Source organism: Vanellus vanellus (genome assembly GCF_965231255.1).
Source record: "Vanellus vanellus genome assembly, chromosome: 1".
Classification (NCBI taxonomy): domain Eukaryota; kingdom Metazoa; phylum Chordata; class Aves; order Charadriiformes; family Charadriidae; genus Vanellus; species Vanellus vanellus.
Window position 1 is genome coordinate 144,902,739 of NC_138905.1, and position 18,056 is coordinate 144,920,794.

At 45.8% G+C, this 18,056-nt stretch overlaps 2 protein-coding genes across 4 annotated transcripts in view; one reads left to right on the plus strand and one right to left on the minus strand.

The window, feature by feature from the left end:
* The window catches only part of CD99 (CD99 molecule (Xg blood group)), a 180,579-nt gene that overhangs the window by 131,985 nt on the left and 30,538 nt on the right, over nt 1-18,056 (minus strand). The window lies entirely within an intron of this gene.
* LOC309686078 (E3 SUMO-protein ligase ZBED1) lies at nt 235-10,371 on the plus strand. The gene is made up of 2 exons (XM_082498605.1): nt 235-389; nt 7,881-10,371. Exon 2 carries the CDS (start codon nt 7,932-7,934, stop codon nt 10,017-10,019), a length of 2,088 nt encoding a protein of 695 aa, XP_082354731.1. The 5' UTR covers nt 235-389; nt 7,881-7,931; the 3' UTR covers nt 10,020-10,371.

Sequence of the window (18,056 nt, forward strand, 5' to 3'; positions counted from 1 at the left end):
CGACCGGCCGCCCCTTCCCGCGCCGCGGCCCTTCCCCCGCCGCACATGCCCAGAAGGGCGGGAGCGGCGGCGCGCCCGGGCGCTGCTGTGACAGCGGCGGCGCTTTCCCTTCCGCTGGGTGGGGGCCGCGCCGCGCCTCCCCGCCCCCACCCCCGCCGCCCCGGGCCCAGCCTGGCCCGGCCCGGCCCGGCGAAGAGCCACCGTGCCACGCACAGGCCGCCCCGCTCCTCTCTGCCCGCCTCGCCCCGAGCCAGCCGCCGCGGGGCGGGAGGCGGCCATGTCGCTATTGTCTGCGCTGGTGCCCTTGCTCCGGGTGTACTGCATCGGCCTCCTCGTCATCCTGCACCAGCTGCGCCGCCGCCTCCGCCCGCGCTGCCCCCCGGCCCCAGGTGAGCACCGCCGGGCGGGGCGGGGCGGCTGCGGGCCGGGGGGCGGCTCCGGGCCGGGCCGGGGGGGGTGTGTAGAGAAGGGAAGGGGGAGAGCAGCCCCCGCCGCAGCGAAGGAGGAAAGTTTGCGGGGAGGGCGGCAGCGCCGGTGCCGAGACCGGGCGGCCCGGACAGGACAGGACAGGACAGGACAGCACAGCACAGCACAGGACAGAACAGGCGCGACCTTGGCCGCGGCGGCGGGTCGCCCGGGCCGCGCCGCGCCGCTTCCCCTGCAGCGGGGCTGAGGCACCGCGGCGGCTCCGGGCTCCTCCCCCGCTCCCCTCCGCGGGCCGGGCCGAGCCCACCGCGCCGCCCGAGGGGCAGCGGCCCGGGAGAGGGGGGGAGGGGGGGGGAGTCGGGGGGGACTGCGGCTGGCGGGGCGCCCTCCTTCGCCGCTCCCCGCCCCGCCCTCGCTGCCGCCGGCGGGCGGCGGGTCCCGGCCCCGTCCATCCCCCGGGCCGCGGCCGCCCCGGACGCGGGGCGGGGCGGGACGGGGGGCCGGGCCCGGGACGGGGGCCTGGCTGCAGGCCGGCCTGACTGCGGCCTCGGGAGGCGGCGTGGGGGCTCCGCGGGCCGGGGGTCCCCGCTTCTCCTCTTCCTCTTTTTTTTTTTTTTTTTTTTTTTTTTTTTTTTTCCTGACGGTTTCGCCTCAGACCTCGGCTCAGAGCCGCGCGGGCGCAGCCTCCCTCAGCCCAGGTAGGTGCCTGGAAGGCAGGCGGTGGTGGGCAGCCTCCTCCCGCCGGCCCGGCCGCGGCGCAGGGCGCTTCAGCCACCGCCACCCGCCGTGACCGTCCCCCCCCCCCGCCACCGGCCGCTGCCGCTGTCCGCCCGCCGGGGCGGCCGGGAGCGCCGGCCGTGGCCTCTCTGCCCCGGCCGCTTTGGGAGGGGAAAGATACCGGCGGTCTGGAAACTTGGTGTTTGATAAGCGGTTGTCAGTCGCTGACAGCTTGTGAGCTGACAAGTGAGGGACACTTCTCGTTTCGTCCCAGGGACTTCAAGTTAGTTTTTGGTTGGAGAAGTTACTTTTTTTGCACTTTTTCCAATTCGGGTCCAGCGCATGTTTGATACTGACCAAGAGGAAACTTTGAGTTTGCCAGAAAACAAAGATCTGAGTTTCCTCTTCCCTCATGTTACTCTTGAAGACTTTAAAATGTTTCTGGGTTTATAAACTTGGAGCAAACTACGAGTCCGGATGGACGCGTAGGGTGTCATCAGAGCTGAGCGTACAACTGCGTGCAAGTCAGTGCCTTTAACTTTCTCTGCTTAGCAGCAAGTGAGCCTTTGTGGCTCTGTCGATAGTCTTCACCAGAGGAACAGTACAAAAAAAATAGTAATATCGAGAGGGACAGTGTTTAGTTAAGGAGATGAGGCAGATAAGGAAATTGCTGTAGAGAATATCTGAAGTACTGGGGAGGAGACGGGACAAGTACACCACACAGTAAGAGCGTATTTGTGCATTTCATCCCATGTGCTATCCTTGGGCAGCATTTTGCCTGCTTTTTATTCATTCCTGATCCTTCTGCGATAGACTGGGATTCTTCTTTCTCATTCTTAAAAGATACAGATAAAACCCCAAAACAGACGAGAGAGCCCTGGTGACAAAAAGGGCAGATGTGCGTACAGTTTGAAATCATCTGAGCATTTTTCTAGCGTTAGTTTTTCTTGGCAGAGCAAAGCTGGGTATTGTGCCTAGGGTGTGTAACACTTTCCAAATCTTTTTTCGAACCACAGAGAAACAGCATGACGAAAATGTGACCCGAGTGTTTTGTTGCAGTCTGTTCTTAGCTGATATTAAAAAAAAAAAAAAAAAAAAAAAAGTGTTGAATTTGAAAATGCCAGAGAAAGACAGTGAAGATCCAACCTGGGAAATGTCAGCTGCCTGAGTAGGACCAGAGCAGACTTGACAGATGTGGAAAGTTTTCTTTCAGCCCTAACTCGGGGTGGTTTCTTCCAAGGACAAGTAGTTTCCTCCTCAGATAGTTGTTTGTGTGCAGTTGCTTCTTGGCAGTTACCTGCTGCCTTGCTCCGACTCGCTGTGTCCAGCCATTTCTTAAAAAAGTGAATCAGCTTGTCAATGGGAACTTTTTTACCAAGAGTAACCTCGTTTCCATAATAACTTCAAAATAGTGACTGCAGTGCAACAAAAAGTGAAAGTATTGGTTAGAACATGCTTAATTAAAGCTTGGATCAGTAAACTACACTCGCTGTAAGAAAAAGCCAAGTTACTTTTCCAGACAGTAACCTAGAAAGGTACGTATGCTTAAAATTTTCTACCTCTTTTTGAGGGGGTGTCCATAACTCTCACCAGTACAGGTGTTTTATTGTCAGGGTGCCTTCCAGGGGAGAGCCTGGAGGGGGGAAGTGGGGCTGGGGAGGGCAGGGCGGTGCAGTCAGCCCTGCCTCCGATCCTGTCGCCACCTTGGCCCCAGCTCTCCCATCAGAGTTCCCACTATTCATGCGGCAGTGGTGCAGCTCTCCCGTGGAAGGTTTAAAACTGAGGGATGCCCTGTGGCTCGTCCTTGAGCTCCGTGGGTGAGCAAAGGGGTCTGGTGTCAGTGCAGCCTTTCTGCCTCTGAATTTTCCAAGAAAAGCTTGCTTTCTTGCACTTGCCGGGAATAATTGTTAAGGATTTCAACCCAAGTAAACCTTGCTAGCTTTGTTTTTCTTTCCTTTTTCTTTACCCTAACTTAGTCAGAGTTGCATGCTCTTGGCACATGTGCTTTCGCATGGCTTTTAAAAGTCACCATCTGTTCTGTCGCATCCTACTGGGGTTCATCTGATTTTTATAGATGGGTTTCAAGACAGTTTTTTGTGGGGAAAGAGGGTAGTTTGAGCTCCGAAATCTTGATTCAGTGCAAAAACTTGGTAATTGTTTTGATTTACAAACTGAAAAGATAGTGATATTTCCTATTGAAGTGAGCCTCGCCCCCCCTCCCCGATACAGAGTAGGGAAGTTGGTCTGAAATTCTGATCTTGAAGCTCAGGGAAGGGAAATACAGAGCTGGGAGGATAAACGGGGTGCAGTCAGTGATTGCTTTGCTAACTAAAATCAGTATGCAGAAGCGAAGGGGAACTTATGTTTAACTTATGTTAAAACATTTTCCAAGTACTAATTGCATAAATGATAGAACTGCCGATATATAGTGTGAATTGTGTTAGTGTTCAGTGGTCTAAAGAATTAATAGTTTCATTAGAAATTACTGCTTGGATTTTTTTTTTACAGTGCTTAATCTTAATTAATTGGAGAAAGAAAGAGCCCTGTGTGACTACAGATCTTGATATAAACAGCTTTTTAGAAACAAAAATCTAATCAGTGGATTGATAAAAGAAAAACTAATATTAATTGTGAGACTGGACATGTGCTCACTGAAAGTCATCCTACTGTTAACAGAAACGGTTCCTGTAATAATAATAATCTCTTCTGGTATTTTAAAAGCTTCTCAAGGAATTTATTTAGCATCTTCCTCCTGTATTTTCTCTTCTGCTGTACATGTTTCATTGAATTTTGGTAGGGGAAGACTAAATGCTGAATATTTTGTAGTTTTGAAGTCTTCGTAGCTAAATTTGGTCTGTGTCATGTAGAAAACTGTCTCTGAAGAAGGTCGTGGCGTGGCTGAAGTTCAGAAGACCTTAAAGCTGACTCCTATTCTTCCTAAAAGCGATTGAGATCTCATTCTTATTTTTAATTGCCTGATTTCTAGTTAGTCAGTATCATAATTTGTACCGAGTTTCTTTACAATTAATTGTGAAATAGTAATTTAGGAACATACTTCTCTTAATTTCAATTCATGTAGTGAGGGCTTTTAGTTTATATGAGTAAAGCATAATGACAGACCGAGCGCTTCCTCCTCAAAGCCGTATGAGCTTTGGGCAGGAAAACGTCCAGAGGTGGGCAGAGAAGCGACTAGGTAGGAAGGATGGTCGGCAAGCAAAAATAAAGTTCCATCTAACCATTAATCCCTCTTCCCCACACAGGCACCTGAGAGAGTTATTTAGGTAGTTTCAGAAAGGAGGAAACACTCATTTTCTGGTTGCCCCCGTGCTGAATGAGCAAGGGTTGTGTGACAACGATACCTACCATGTAATTAAAGAGGTTGCCATCGCTGTGTGTGCACAAGGGGGCAGAGCTAAGGTTGCAGGGTGGCTGCACACCCCGCATTTCCTCATGTCCCTGTGCATGGTTTCACAATCCGAGTGACTCTTGTGCTGCTTTTGAACCTATTTGCTTCGCCCGCCACTGAGGAAGTGGAGCCCTGCCTGGTGCAGGGGTAGCACCGCTGCCCTCTGCAATGTGCATCATCGCTGGCGCTTCAGTACTTTGGTCCAAGCCCTGCCCTGGCGAAGGGGAGTCATGGGTTTGTGTTAGAGTGAGAGGGGTCTGAGGTGTGAGGAGGCAGCACAGCCTGCCCCAGGGAGAGTGGGGATGAGGTACTAGGGCCAGGAAACCTGGGCCCTTCCTTCTGCTCCTCCTCCTCCTTCTGCAGCAGCTGAGTCCGCTGCGAGGCCAGCAGAGGATCCTGTCTGCAGGCTCTTAAAGCCTCGGCTCTGGTACTCTCTGGTGGTGTTGGCCAGCTGCATGGAGGCAGTGAGGAAAACAGCAGCTTCTCCGAAGGTGCGCGCTGTTTCAGTGTGGGTGGGAATTCAAGGGAGAAAGGAAGAGGCATGTTTGTAGCCTTAAGGCTTCTGTGAGCGGAAGGGTTTTCAGCAAACCAAAGTGGCGCTAGTTGTTTTATCATGGAAAGTTCGGCAAGCTAAAAGAGAGCATTTCCATCAGCTGCCCTTGTAACAAGCTGCAGCACTTCCCAAAGGCAAGGGGGTGCTTCATTCCCGATGGATTTCATTCTGCAAGGTGCTGGTGTCTTCAGTTTGGCTTAGAGTTGAAGCTGCTCTGTTTTATGCCAAGCCTAGGCTATGAACATTTTGTTTCATTGAATGAGGGAAAATTTACCTCCTCTTAGAGAAAAATGAGAGGTGTGGGGTGGGTTTTTTGTTTGTTTTGGTTTTTTTTTTTTTCCCCTCATAGTGCCAGTTACACTGTATAACACTTGAGGAGAGGCAGTGATGATTAGCAGTTTATATTCAAGCTATTATGACAGCTGAAGTGTGGTTTACAGCATTATAATAAAGGCTATGTTATGCTGGCATATCCTTCACTGTGGCAGTGCTGCTCTGTGCCACTATTGCCAGGTGCCAGATCCATCTCAAAATGATGGCAAAGCTGTAACACACCTAAAAATGAAGGGTGGGGTGAGTGTGTAGCACTCCCTTGCTCTAAAATAACTTGTATTTTATCAGTCTGTGATGAACTTTTTTGTGATCCAAGGTGTGTCATACTAATTTTAAATATTAAAGACACAGCAACTCCTTTATTACAGTTCCTTCCTCCTTGCTTTCAGGAGCTGCCACATAACTGCAAAGGAAACTAAGATTTAATGAAATACCAGGAGCCTCTATACTTCCTTGAGACACCATGTCATGGATTGAAGTGGAGGGATCTAAAAGCAATAATAATACATACTGATAGGACATATCTTGTCAATGCACAGTCTGATGCTATGGCAGGGTTACATCATTATACATTACACCACTTTGTCTTTCAAAATCATCAAGTTTTTGTGGGATTGCGTAGTGTGGTGCTGTTGAGATGCACATCTCTGGAACTAGGCAGCATTACCATGTTGAATCAATAGTTTATCCTGGCAACTTAAAAGGAGGCACGGAATGAATTACAGTGGAGGGCATGCTAGTAGTCAGAACATTGCCCCCCTCAAGAAAAAGGCAAAAAAAAAAGGTCTACACCCAGAAGTAAATCTTCAGAACAAATCCAATAAAATGCTTGCCCTGCATCTCATTCTGCTTCTAAACCAACAGCTGTGTTGAAATAAATGTTTAGTCTTGGTAAACCTGTCCTTGGTTTTTCCATTCAAGACGTTCAGAAAGTGCTGCAAATACCAGCTATAGTTCAGAGGGAAAACAGCTTTTCTTGGGAATGTTCATCAACAGCAGAAAGCACACCGGAGAAGCTTGCACACATAAATGTTTTTGGGGGGGATACTCCCTTGCAGCAATATGAAGAAGTCAGATTGTTCTTCCTCCCCTAAGCAGCCGGTCTTAGCACCCGGGGATGTCTGGGCTTGGGCGCAGGTGCAGCTCCTGATGGGCAGAGAAGGCGCAGTGCCGCTGCTTTCAGGCTGGCTGCAGGGATGCTCCTGGTGTTCCTCTTCTGCTCTCTTCCCCTGGATATTTGTGGAGGAGGTTGCATCCATGTTTAACTGATGGCTTCCTTCTCCTTCCCGATCTTGGCCAGGCCCCTGGCAAAGGGCTTGTAGCTGTCACGGTGGCTCAGCTGGTGGTGTGGAAGAAATGGAGAAGCCTGAGCGTGCAGATGTGCTGTGCCGTGGCTTGGCTTTTTGGTGTAGCGAAATCAGCTCTGGCGGGTGCCAGCTGCCGACACTGTACACAGAGACACTGTGGGCCTCGAGTTGTCCTTGCATGTGACTGTTTGCACAAGAAGCATTTTCCTGTGCAGATACTGAGGTACAGATTGCCAAGTCTGGCCTTATCACCACGCTCATCTCTAGAGTGTCACCCCCTCCCGACTTCTGCAGCCTTTTGAAGAAAACAGAGCAAAATTATTTTCCAGCTGATGTGGATAATAACATTTATTAGTGCTTCCCTGTCTGCTTTTCCTGTAATTATAATGCACTGTTATTCCAGGAACCACAATTGTGAACTAGTAGCTCAGGAGATGGCTTTGATTTCAGAAAGACAAGGACAGGAAAGGTGTCAGATGCGTATTGTTGATCTGCATGTAGGTTCAAATTCCCTTTCCTTTTATTTCAGTCAGAAAACATCTTTACATTTCAGAGGATCATATTAATGCCATAATTTGCATCACAGATTTTTTTATTAGTTGTGTTGTTTTTTTTTTAAAGCAAACACTGGAACAGTTAGATTGAGCTAACAAAACTTCTTTCAAAATAAACAAACAATAAAACCTTTGCTCCTTCAGTATCAGGTTTCAATTGAAATAAATGTTAACAGTGAAGTTCAGTAACTCTTAGGCAAGAGGATGTTGGGCTAGCCCTAACTAAACTTAAGAGGCAGGAAAGTGCTATAGCAGATGACCGCTTTGTGTGACAGTAATGTATCAACTCTGTGGTGGTGGTTACGCTTTCTGTACCCAGAATTATGTAATGCAGAAACAAGATTTACGCAGGTCTTCTAGCTCAGTTTCACAGCAGAATGCGATATATTAAAACCCTTGTTAATTTTTGACATTCCGATGGGCTTCTTGTAGGTCACACTTCCTGCAAATCTCATCTTTAAATTTGCAAATGTAGTTAGTAAGGTAGGTTTCTTGAAACGTTCGCAGAAACGCTGATTTCACATAGTTAAGTGTGGTCAAACTTGTGCTTTCTCATTGTATCTTTATCTTACTGCCTTTATCAGGTACTCATTAATGAGTGAAGGATCAAAAGGTGGGACGGTGGCCAAGAAGCAATGGAGAATAAAAGTTTAGAAGGTTCCCCATCAGACCTAAAGTTAGTGGCTCACCCAAGAGCAAAGAGTAAAGTGTGGAAGTACTTCGGGTTTGATACCAATGCAGAAGGATGCATATTACAGTGGAAGAAGATCTACTGCCGTATTTGCATGGCACAGATCGCCTATTCAGGAAACACATCCAACCTTTCTTACCACCTTGAGAAAAATCACCCCGATGAATTCTGCGAATTTGTGAAAAGTAACACTGAGCAAATGAGGGAAGCCTTTGCCACTGCGTTTTCAAAAATCAAGCCGGAGTCGTCGCAGCAGGTTGTTCAAGATAGCCTCATCATGAAGACCTACCAGAATTACGAAAACAAAAAGCATCAGGAACTGACATCTGCGGTCATCAGCCTAATTTGCGAGGGCATGTATCCGGCCTCTATTGTTGATGAACCCACCTTCAAGGCCCTCTTGAGAACAGCAGACCCCAGGTATGAACTTCCTAGTCGAAAGTACTTCTGTACAAAAGCTATTCCCGAAAAGTACAATGCCATTAGAGAAATTGTGCTGAAGGAGCTCACCGAGGTTCTATGGTGTGGCATATCCACGGATATGTGGAGGAGCGAAAACCAGAACAGGTCATATGTAACCGTCGCGGTTCACTTTCTCAGCAGCAGTCCTGCCAACTGCCTGGCAGTGAACTCGAGGTGTTTAAAAACGTTTGAAGTACCGGAGGATAATACTGCTGAGACTATTACGCGAGTCCTTTATGAAACGTTCATTGAATGGGGGATCAATACAAAAGTCTTTGGTGCTACAACAGATTACAGTAAAGACATTGTGAAAGCTTGCTCTCTCCTAGATATTCCCGTACAGATGCCTTGTTTGGGGCACACTTTTAACGCAGGAATACAACAAGCTTTTCAGCTCCCCAAACTCTGCAGCCTTCTTGCTAGGTGCCGAAAACTGGTGGAGTATTTTCAGCAGTCTACAGTTGCAATGTACATGCTGAGCGAGAAGCAGAAGCAGCAGAATATTCTCCACTGCATGCTGGTAAGTGACCGTGTTTCCTGGTGGGGAAGCACGCTCGCTATGCTGCAGCGCCTCAAGGAGCAGCAGTTTGTCATTGCAGCTGTTCTCGTGGAGGACAGCAACAACCACCACCTCATGCTGGAAGCCAGTGAGTGGAATACAATCGAAGGGCTGGTGGAGCTGCTGCAGCCTTTCAAGCAGGTTGCGGAGATGATGTCTGCTTCAAAGTACCCGACAATAAGTATGGTGAAGCCACTTCTCCACATGCTTCTAAATACTACCCTGAACATCAAAGAGAACGATTTGAAAGAAATCAGCATGGCAAAGGAGGTGATTGCTAAAGAGTTGTCAACGACCTACCAGCACACGCCTGAGATAGACATGTTTCTCAATGTTGCAACTTTCTTGGATCCCCGCTACAAAAAACTGCCTTTCCTTTCAGCCTTTGAGCGGCAGCAGGTTGAAAACAGAGTGGTGGAAGAAGCAAAAAGCCTGCTGGAGAAAGTAAAAGAAAATACCTTTAGGACTGAAGAAAAATTCTTTACCGTTTCAGAAGAGCCCCCTGTGAAAAAAATCATCATCTCCTCGACTCCTCCTCCTACTAGTGTCATCAACAACATGCTCGCAGAGATTTTTTGCCAGACGGGAGGCGTGGAAGACCAGGAGGAATGGCACGCTCAGATCGTTGAGGAGTTGAGCAACTTCAAGTCACAAAAGGTCCTCGGTTTGAACGAAGACCCACTGAAGTGGTGGTCTGACAGACTAGCGCTGTTTCCAGTTTTACCAAAGGTTCTTCAAAAATACTGGTGTATTTTGGCCACAAGGGTCTTCCCTGAACGCCTTTTTGGTTCTTCTGCTAATGTTGTAAGTGCAAAGAGAAACCGGTTAGCCCCAGCTCATGTGGATGAGCAAATCTTTTTGTACGAAAACAGTCGGAATGGGTCTGAGGCAGAACCGGAGGATGAAGACGAAGGAGAGTGGGGTTTGGAACAGGAACAGATTTTTAATTTAAATGACTCGGTAAATGTAAACAACAATTTCTTTAATATCCGAGACAGTGGGTTTGTTTAACAGGACTGCTGCGGTACATTTAATAACAAAGAAAAAAGGTATTTGTCTTAAGTTACCAAAAATATTTCTGTTTTATGCTATGAATGCTGTAAATATTGAACAGTTGTAACAAACTTGATTTAGCTTCCATTGTCTATGTTTTTCCCACTGTCTTAAAACATGAATGACTTGTGATTAAACAGCACTGAAATGAATGAGGAAATAAATTCTACAAAGACCGTGATTTCTGACTGTGGCCCAGATTTCAGAAAGCACTTACCCATGTGCTTCCTTTCCACTTGCTTCAGTGGGAGACAAACACATGCTTTCGTGCTTTCTATCATAAAAATATTTTCCTGAATTAGGACCCTAAGCAAGGGAGTTTTTAAGATTTATGCCTCCATGTGTAAATCCTGTGTGACTCAGGATGTTAGCTTTAAATTTTGGATTTTAAAACATTGTTTTTAAAATCCATAAATCTGAGCAGTGAAGATTTTTAGAGTGTAACAATGTCATGGAATGAAAAAAGATCTTGAGCCTGATTTTCTTTTTCACTACCTCATGTCTTAGGCCTGGTCTATGCTAGAAAAGTTCAGCTGATATAATTCGTCAATTAGGGGACTGATGTGTTCTTATTTTAACTGATACTGTGCTGGCATAGGCTGTAGTGTGGATGCACTTATACCGGGATAAGTTATTTTCCTTTCCAGTGTGGTGTAAATGGTATAAACGCTTTTAAACTGGTATTGCTGTGTCCACATTAGTCCGGTTGTACCATTTAACTGCAGCAGCTAAATGGCAACCCCCCCCCTTTTGGTTTGTTTGTTTTTTTTTTTTTTATTGGTGTCTAGGCAAGCCCTGATTGTAGTCTCTTGTGCTTTCTACAAAGTGGTAACGACGTGTGGGGGGTCGGGGTGGCATTGTGTTACCTTCGCTTTGTGCTGATGTTACAGCTGACGCCAGGCGGGCAGTGAAGCAGGCAAGGCATCAGCTCCCCTTGACCGTGGAGGGAGGGAAGGAGAGGGTGGTGAGACACGTATGGGCCATGGGTCTAACAGTCTGGCTATGTTATAAAATTCTGAACCTCTTAATTTAAATGGGGACTTTGTCCAGGGTAGCTAGAAAATTTTGTTGGCAAGAAAAGCAAAGCAAAAAGCTTTAATATTATGTAAATATATTTAAAAGAAGGGGACCCCTCCATTTCCCCACATGTATTTAGTGAGTCTTTAAGATTGTTTCTTATTCTGTTAGCACTTAAAAACTCTTTTGTTTTTCTCCTGTCTCTTTGATTCAGTTTGTAGAGTGGACTTTAGTCCGGTCCAGTCTAATGTTTGAGTACTGTTTTTGATTAGTTGTTGTGTATTGTAATTGTTCCCTTTTTGTCTATGCCTAAGTGTTTTAAGTCTTTTACTAGAACTTGGCAAACAAGAAAAAAAAAAAAGAAAAAAAAATGAACCCCAAACTCCCCATCTCTTATGAAATTCTGCAGGTCATAAACAAGATTAGAGGTCACGCTTGGCACAGAGTGGGATGGCATCCAGTTTTTTTCCCTGAGGTGCGGAGGAGGACTCTTGACATTGTCCAGTTGCAGTCAAGGTTTGCTTGTGGTTTTATTTTTGTTACTGGCATCTAGCCCCCCACCTTGGCTTTAGTCTATGACTGTGTCGAGCACAACCTTTGTGGAGAGAGGTCTGTTGAAGACTGGCTGTTACTGTTCTGGAGGAAGAAAGTTATTTTTTCTCATCATGGTGGTACCCACAGATGTTTGGTTGTAGAAGGGGCCCAGCCAGGAGGAACATAAAAAAATGAGAATTGCGATGGAATTTAATCTATTGCCAAACTGCTTGTTTATGTTTTGGTTTAATAGTTTTTGCAAGTTTGAGGCCTCTGTGTTCTTTGTAGGCAGTGGGAAGGGGCGGGTGGATGGGGAGGAAGGGCAGAGGTTAGAGTGAAAGAGCAGTGGAGTAAATAGTAGTGAACTGCCTGGCAAGTTTAAGCCCGGGGAAAAATGCATTTAACAGGTGGCATGGCCCGTGTTTGGCTGTCAATAAGCCCGGGTTTTCACTCTCCAGCCCCCTGAAAATTGATTTGCACTTGCACAAAAGTACACGCACAGTGCATCCGTTGAATGTTGCTACTCCAAAGTGCAAAGCAGAGGCTTGGCCTAAACTCCCACAGGTATGTAGGTTATCTGTGAGTCAAATAGCAGCAGGGAGCAAAATACAGCAGGTCCCTGTTTGATGTTACCTGATCTCCTGTGATGCCCCTGTCTTGGTTTTTATGTCCCTTGAGTGCCAGCTGGTGTTGGTTGTGTCCCCTTGCACCACCTCCACCTGCTGCCACCGCTGCTATCCCTAAAGGAGCTGCGCAAATGCTGGTGTGAGGCGTGTGGATCCTCTCTTACACGAGCGGAATGCAAAGCCCTGCCCTTGCGACCAAGGCAGAGGCCAGAGCACTGGTCCCCCAACCCTCGTTCAGCCTACCACTCTTGGCAGCATCCATCTCCCCTTTCCATCTTCGTCCTTCTAGGGCTAAACGTATGCAGTGACGCTTACAAGCAGTTTTACTGAGGTCAGTGCAATGCACTACTCTCTTCCTTCCAGCTTCTTTTTATTTTTTGGTATCCAAAATAAAACTGTAGTCGGTTCAATTGATGTGTCTCAGCGTTCTTTTAAAAAAAAAAAAAAGGAGAAGAAAAAAAAACCAGCCACAAAGCCATTGTTAGTCCTACCCATTGTCTGTGAGTTTTTTATTTAATGTTCTAAGCCTGGAATATTGTTAAATAAACCAGAAAAATAAGTTAGTTACTAGATTATTTGTCTGATGTGTGTTCATATCTGCAGCACTTTATGACTTTGAACTCTTCTGCAACAAGGGGAGGTTATATTCTAAGGTTTTGTAGCTATGCATTTATTTTCCTTTTGATCTTGTAAGTTATTTAAAAAAATGCTGTACAAATCTTTTGGATTAAAAAAAAAATTAAGATGAAAAATGTCAGAAGTTTAGATGGTTTCTCTTGCTTAAATACGTGTGTTGTTTTTCATTTAACGACATAATTTTCTGTTGTTTAGTTGGGTGGAGAAGCAAAGTTGCAGAGCTGTTTTAAATATTGCTACAACGTGAATTAAACTGTGGTGATATTGCCAAGGGTGGGCCCAGAACACATTTCCAAATTACGCTATTAAATCAGATTTATGTTCGTGTTTCTTGACAGCTAATTTGAATCCACAGCCTAATGTTTCCGTTTCTCTTCGGTACAGCTGAGACATCTTTTTGGAGGGGCGATAGAGGAACTTCAGCTTTTGAGTGCTTTCGTGCTGGAAAAGTGAATTTTTAAACAGGCTCTCAAAGTACATACTTTATGTCAAAAGAAGAAGAATTGCCTTTTGCCACCAGCTAAATATTTCCAGTCCAGGGTTGAAATACGGTGGGCTAGACAAGGTTTCTTAGGGTTAACAACGTAACGAAAGGGAGTTTTGTGTCACTGACCCACCTCTGCACGCATTTCACCTCTCTCCCCTGTTAGGGATTACTCTGAAGACAAAAGAAAAACCCTGAACCAAACTGAAGTTGAAAAGGTGAATTTTTCCAGCAATGCCACAGTTCAGATGAAGGGAATAAAGTTCTGGATTATTTGTGGAAAGGGCGTATCGTTTTAAGTTTCTGTCATAGAATCATAGAATGGTTTAGGTCGGAAGGGACCATGAAGATCATCAAGTTCCAACCCCCCTGCCATATGCAGGGACACCTCTCACTAGACCAGGTTGCCCAAGGCCACATCCAGCCTGGCCTTGAACACCTCCAGGGATGGGGCCTCAACAACCTCTCTGGGCAACCTGTGCCAGTGCCTCACCACCCTCAAAGTGAAAAACTTCTTCCTAATCTTCAATCTGAACCTGCCCTCTTCCAGTTTAAAGCCATTCCCCCTCGTCCTATTGCTACATGCCCTTGTAAAAAGTCCTTCCCCAGCCCTCCTGTAGGCCCCCTTTAGGTACTGGAAGGCCACAATAAGATCTCCCCGGAGCCTTCTCTTCTTTAGGCTGAACAGCCCCAACTCTTCCAGCCTGTCCTCATAGGAGAGGTGCTCCAGCCCTTGGATCATCCTCGTGGCTCATCTCTGGACACACTCCAGCAGGTCCATGTCCTTCTTATGTTGGGGACTCCAGAGCTGGATGCAGTACTCCAGGTGGGGTCTCATGAGAGTGGAGTAGAGGGGCAGAATCACCCCCTTTGTCCTGCTGGCCACACTTCTTTTGATGCAGCCCAGGATACGGTTGGCCTTCTGGGCTGCAATCGCACACTGCTGGCTCATGTTGAGCTTCTTGTCAATCAGCACCCCCAGGTCCTTCTCCTCAGGGCTGCTCTCCAGCCATTCCCCACTGAACCTGTATTTGTGCTTGGGATTGCCCTGACCCAGATGTAAGACCTTGCACTTGGCCTTGTTGAACTGCATGAGGTTGGCTTGGGCCCACCTCTGCAGCCTGTCCAGGTCCCTCTGGATGGCATCCCTCCCCTCCAGCATGTCTACCTCGCCAAACAGCTTGGTATCATCGGCAAACGTGCTGAGGGTCGCAGCAGTGTATTAGATTAATTTGGAGGGTTTTCTTTAATTACTGTCATGGTGGTCCAATTAGCTTTACAGGAGCATTTGTATGCAGGCAGGAATATTAAAAGCAAAAGAAACACTAATTGGTTATTTTTAATATTTTATAGGACTTGTAAAAACTTAAAAGCGACATGTAGTTCATGATTTTGTCCTTTATGTGTGATAACTTAAAAATAAGGGGCTGCCTGAGGACTTCGTTTCTGAAGGAGGGGAAGCGTATGGATCTGAACACAGAAGTAGTGTATTTTACATATTCCATGACAACTGGGTAAAGGAAACTTTATGCTGCAAAAATTGCATTTTAGTCTCCACATACAGTACTCCTTTTGGTGGTCTCCATTTCTGAATGTCCTTCTCAGAAGATGATGTCTTTCTGAAGTTCTGGTGATCCCGGATCTGGTGGTACAGTGCTATCTAGTCTAGGCTCTCTTTTTGGCTATGCTGAGAAGACTGTCTTGCTTTGGCTCCTAGTTCTGTTGTATTTTGCGGCTTTTTTTTTCTTTCTTTTTTACAGGCCAAGACTATATGGTCTGTCTCACCATATTTCCCCTGCATGAGTAGTCTTCTGCTTAAAACAAGATGTGTTTTATTTTTAGTGGATGTAGGGAAATTACAGATTTTTTTTTTCTTTTTTAATAACATTATTATTTGGTGCTGTAGAGAGAATTTAAAGGTACAGTGTAATTTTACGTCTGCCTTAAAAGCACATCAGAAAAGCATGTCTAATGACTTGATGTTATTTAAACTGGAATTTCAAAACACGAAACCCTACAATTGCTGTATAATGGTGTCATTTTTACATACAAAAGCATTTCCTTTAGGTTGAACAATAAAAATCAATTAAATAGATTTTTACTGCATCTACAGTCATTTTCAGTGCCCCTGCAGTTGGGCTAAAATGCCACAGGGGAATTGAGTTTACTAAAAAAAAAAAAAAAACAAACCCAAAACACTGTCTTTCAGCTTACCTTGTGTTCTAAAAGCTTTTTTAGTGATGAAATTTTATTTATATCTTTTTAAAAATGCAAAGGCTGTTGCAGAAACTGTTTTTGGCTGAGAGTCTCTCAGACTCTGAAATGTTAATATTATGATTTTTGAGCATTTATATTGACGTTTCCGAGCAGGGTGGTATTGATTTCCCTCGCTGCCAGAAAAAAAGGTTAATGTTCACCGAAGTGGTGCTGCCATCTGCGACGCTTTGAAGTGGTGATCTGATGTATCTTTTCGCAGGGATGTTGAAAAGACAGTTTTACCTGCTGCACACGTGTACTGGTTTCCATGCCTTACAATTCGTACTTATTTCCAGTGACTTGAATTTGCAAGATCCCACTTTCTGTTTCACGCTCCTCTGACCTGTCTTCTCTCCCTGGCCCTGCCTGGGCAGAGCTGCGGGTGGGAGCAGCAGGGAGGAGGAGCCCTCCTCCCCGGTGTGATTTTCTTCTCTTACAGAGAGATTGTTCTTAGAGAACAGGTTAACTCAATTTAAAATGAGTTTAAACTACGTCCTTATTCCAGTCTGCTGGGGCTACAGCGCCTGTGCTGTGCTGCGAAAAGGCAGAGCCAGTGATTCCTTCCCCCACTGCGATGTACGCGTGCGTGAACACATTGCTCGCTTGGACCAAAATTGCCTACGTAAGATGCTGGGGGATCGGGCTCAACACAGCTGGGAAAATACTCTCCGAGTCAAAGGCACGATGAGCAATAATAGTCCTTATTGCATGTTGGGGTAGAAACAGGATCTGTGGTGCTCTGGTTGTTGGGGGTTTTTAAGGTAAATGTCTTAAAATGATACTGGGTCATGCTCTGGGCTGAAACTGTGCCTGGGAAATCTTGTGATTATTCACGTACTTCTGTATTTAATGCTGACATAGAAAAGTGTGTTCTGTGTCATTCAAATAAAGATTTTATTTAGAAGCTAAAGCTACAGTTCCTATTTGATTGATAGATATTTTGGGGGTAACATTTATAGTGGTTTTACTGTTACAAATACCGTGGCCAGAGGTATGCGTACATTCCGCTGTCAGAAGTGGTAGGGCAGTCCTGTTTTTAAGTATACCAGAGACAGGAGGGGGTACTTTTATTTTGAATAAATTAAGTAAGAAATGTTGTCTTTATTTTAGTGCTTTTAGGTAGAAGACTAATTAAAATGCATCTGCAAGTGTTTGTGGTAGTGTGATGATTTATTTAGATATATCTGTAGAGAATTAACTCCTTTGGTTTACTTAGTAAAAGTATGACTGGAATTGTCTGTAGCTGCACGTGCATGATGTTACATCCAACAGTGATTCCCCAAGCAATGCAGAGTAAGGTTGTTTTTAAAAAGGCAATTTCTTTGATTCCATACAATTTTCTGAATATGTCATTGTCCCCAAACACATGCAGTCAGGAGTGAGGAATTAGTCTTCTATTTCTCTGACAGATGCCACTTTGCTTTTAAATTTTAGACATTTTGTCTCTTTATAGACACTGCGACTGAAAGGGTTTCATTCTCCTTTTTTTTTTTTTTTTAACGTGCTTTTTTCTCATGAGTCATCAGTGAGGTTTACAGTGATAGGAATTTAGAGTCATATCAACAAAGATGTCAAGTCAGCATCAGGAAGGCTCATGCCAGAAACATCCCGTCCCACGTCACGAACGCTGTGCTCCAAGGGAAACCTTCATCTTCTCAAATGTGGTTTTCTGATGTGTGTGTGAGAGAAAAATAAATTGCTTTTGCAGACGTTCTGTTTTCTGGGTGATAGTCTAGTTTGCTGTGAGTTTGTGTACTGGAAATCACTCAGGGGTTTGGCCCCAAATTTAAGTTTCTTGAGTACACAGCAGAACTTACATGAACAGAAGGAATTTAATAACAATTAAATCTGCAAAACTCAGTTGCTTCATTGATGGGAACAAATAGGAAGTGGATCCCTCTAGGAAAAATACTGAAATTGTAACAGGAGCCTGCAATTCCTGTCTGAAATCCTCACAACATTTGAAAATACTAAATGACTAACCCTCCCGTAATCTGACATTTCAGGACTGTGGAAAAGAAGTGCTTTGCACACTTCTTGGTGTTCTGTTCCCATGCTGCCGGAGGTGAGCCCCGTCAGCTTCAAAACCCTGCACTCCCAAGTGGCCAGGGAGGAGTTTTCAGTAATAAGATAGTGGAAACGAAGGGAAGAACCAAGGTCTTATTGTAACCTGTCCTCTGGCATGGGAAGCCCAGGCTGGAATGGCTGTTTCTCAACAATATTTTGATGCAGCCTCTGCGATCCGCCGCAGACACACATTCCCGTGCGATCCAAGAACTTGCCACTGATCACAGAACTGGCAGGTCCCAAGGGAGCGAGCGCTGTGGTGGGAAAGAGCCAGTCTTGTGGATGAGTGGAGCCTTCTGCGCGTGGTATGTATCTTTTCTTCTCCCTAATTTTAAGCCTTGTTTTATTTCCTATGCAGGTAGTATGTACGTTAGC

What these genes read in the sequence shown, in the direction of transcription:
- LOC309686078 (XM_082498605.1), top strand. Translation starts at nt 7,932, where the DNA reads ATGGAGAATAAAAGTTTAGAAGGTTCCCCATCAGACCTAAAGTTAGTG.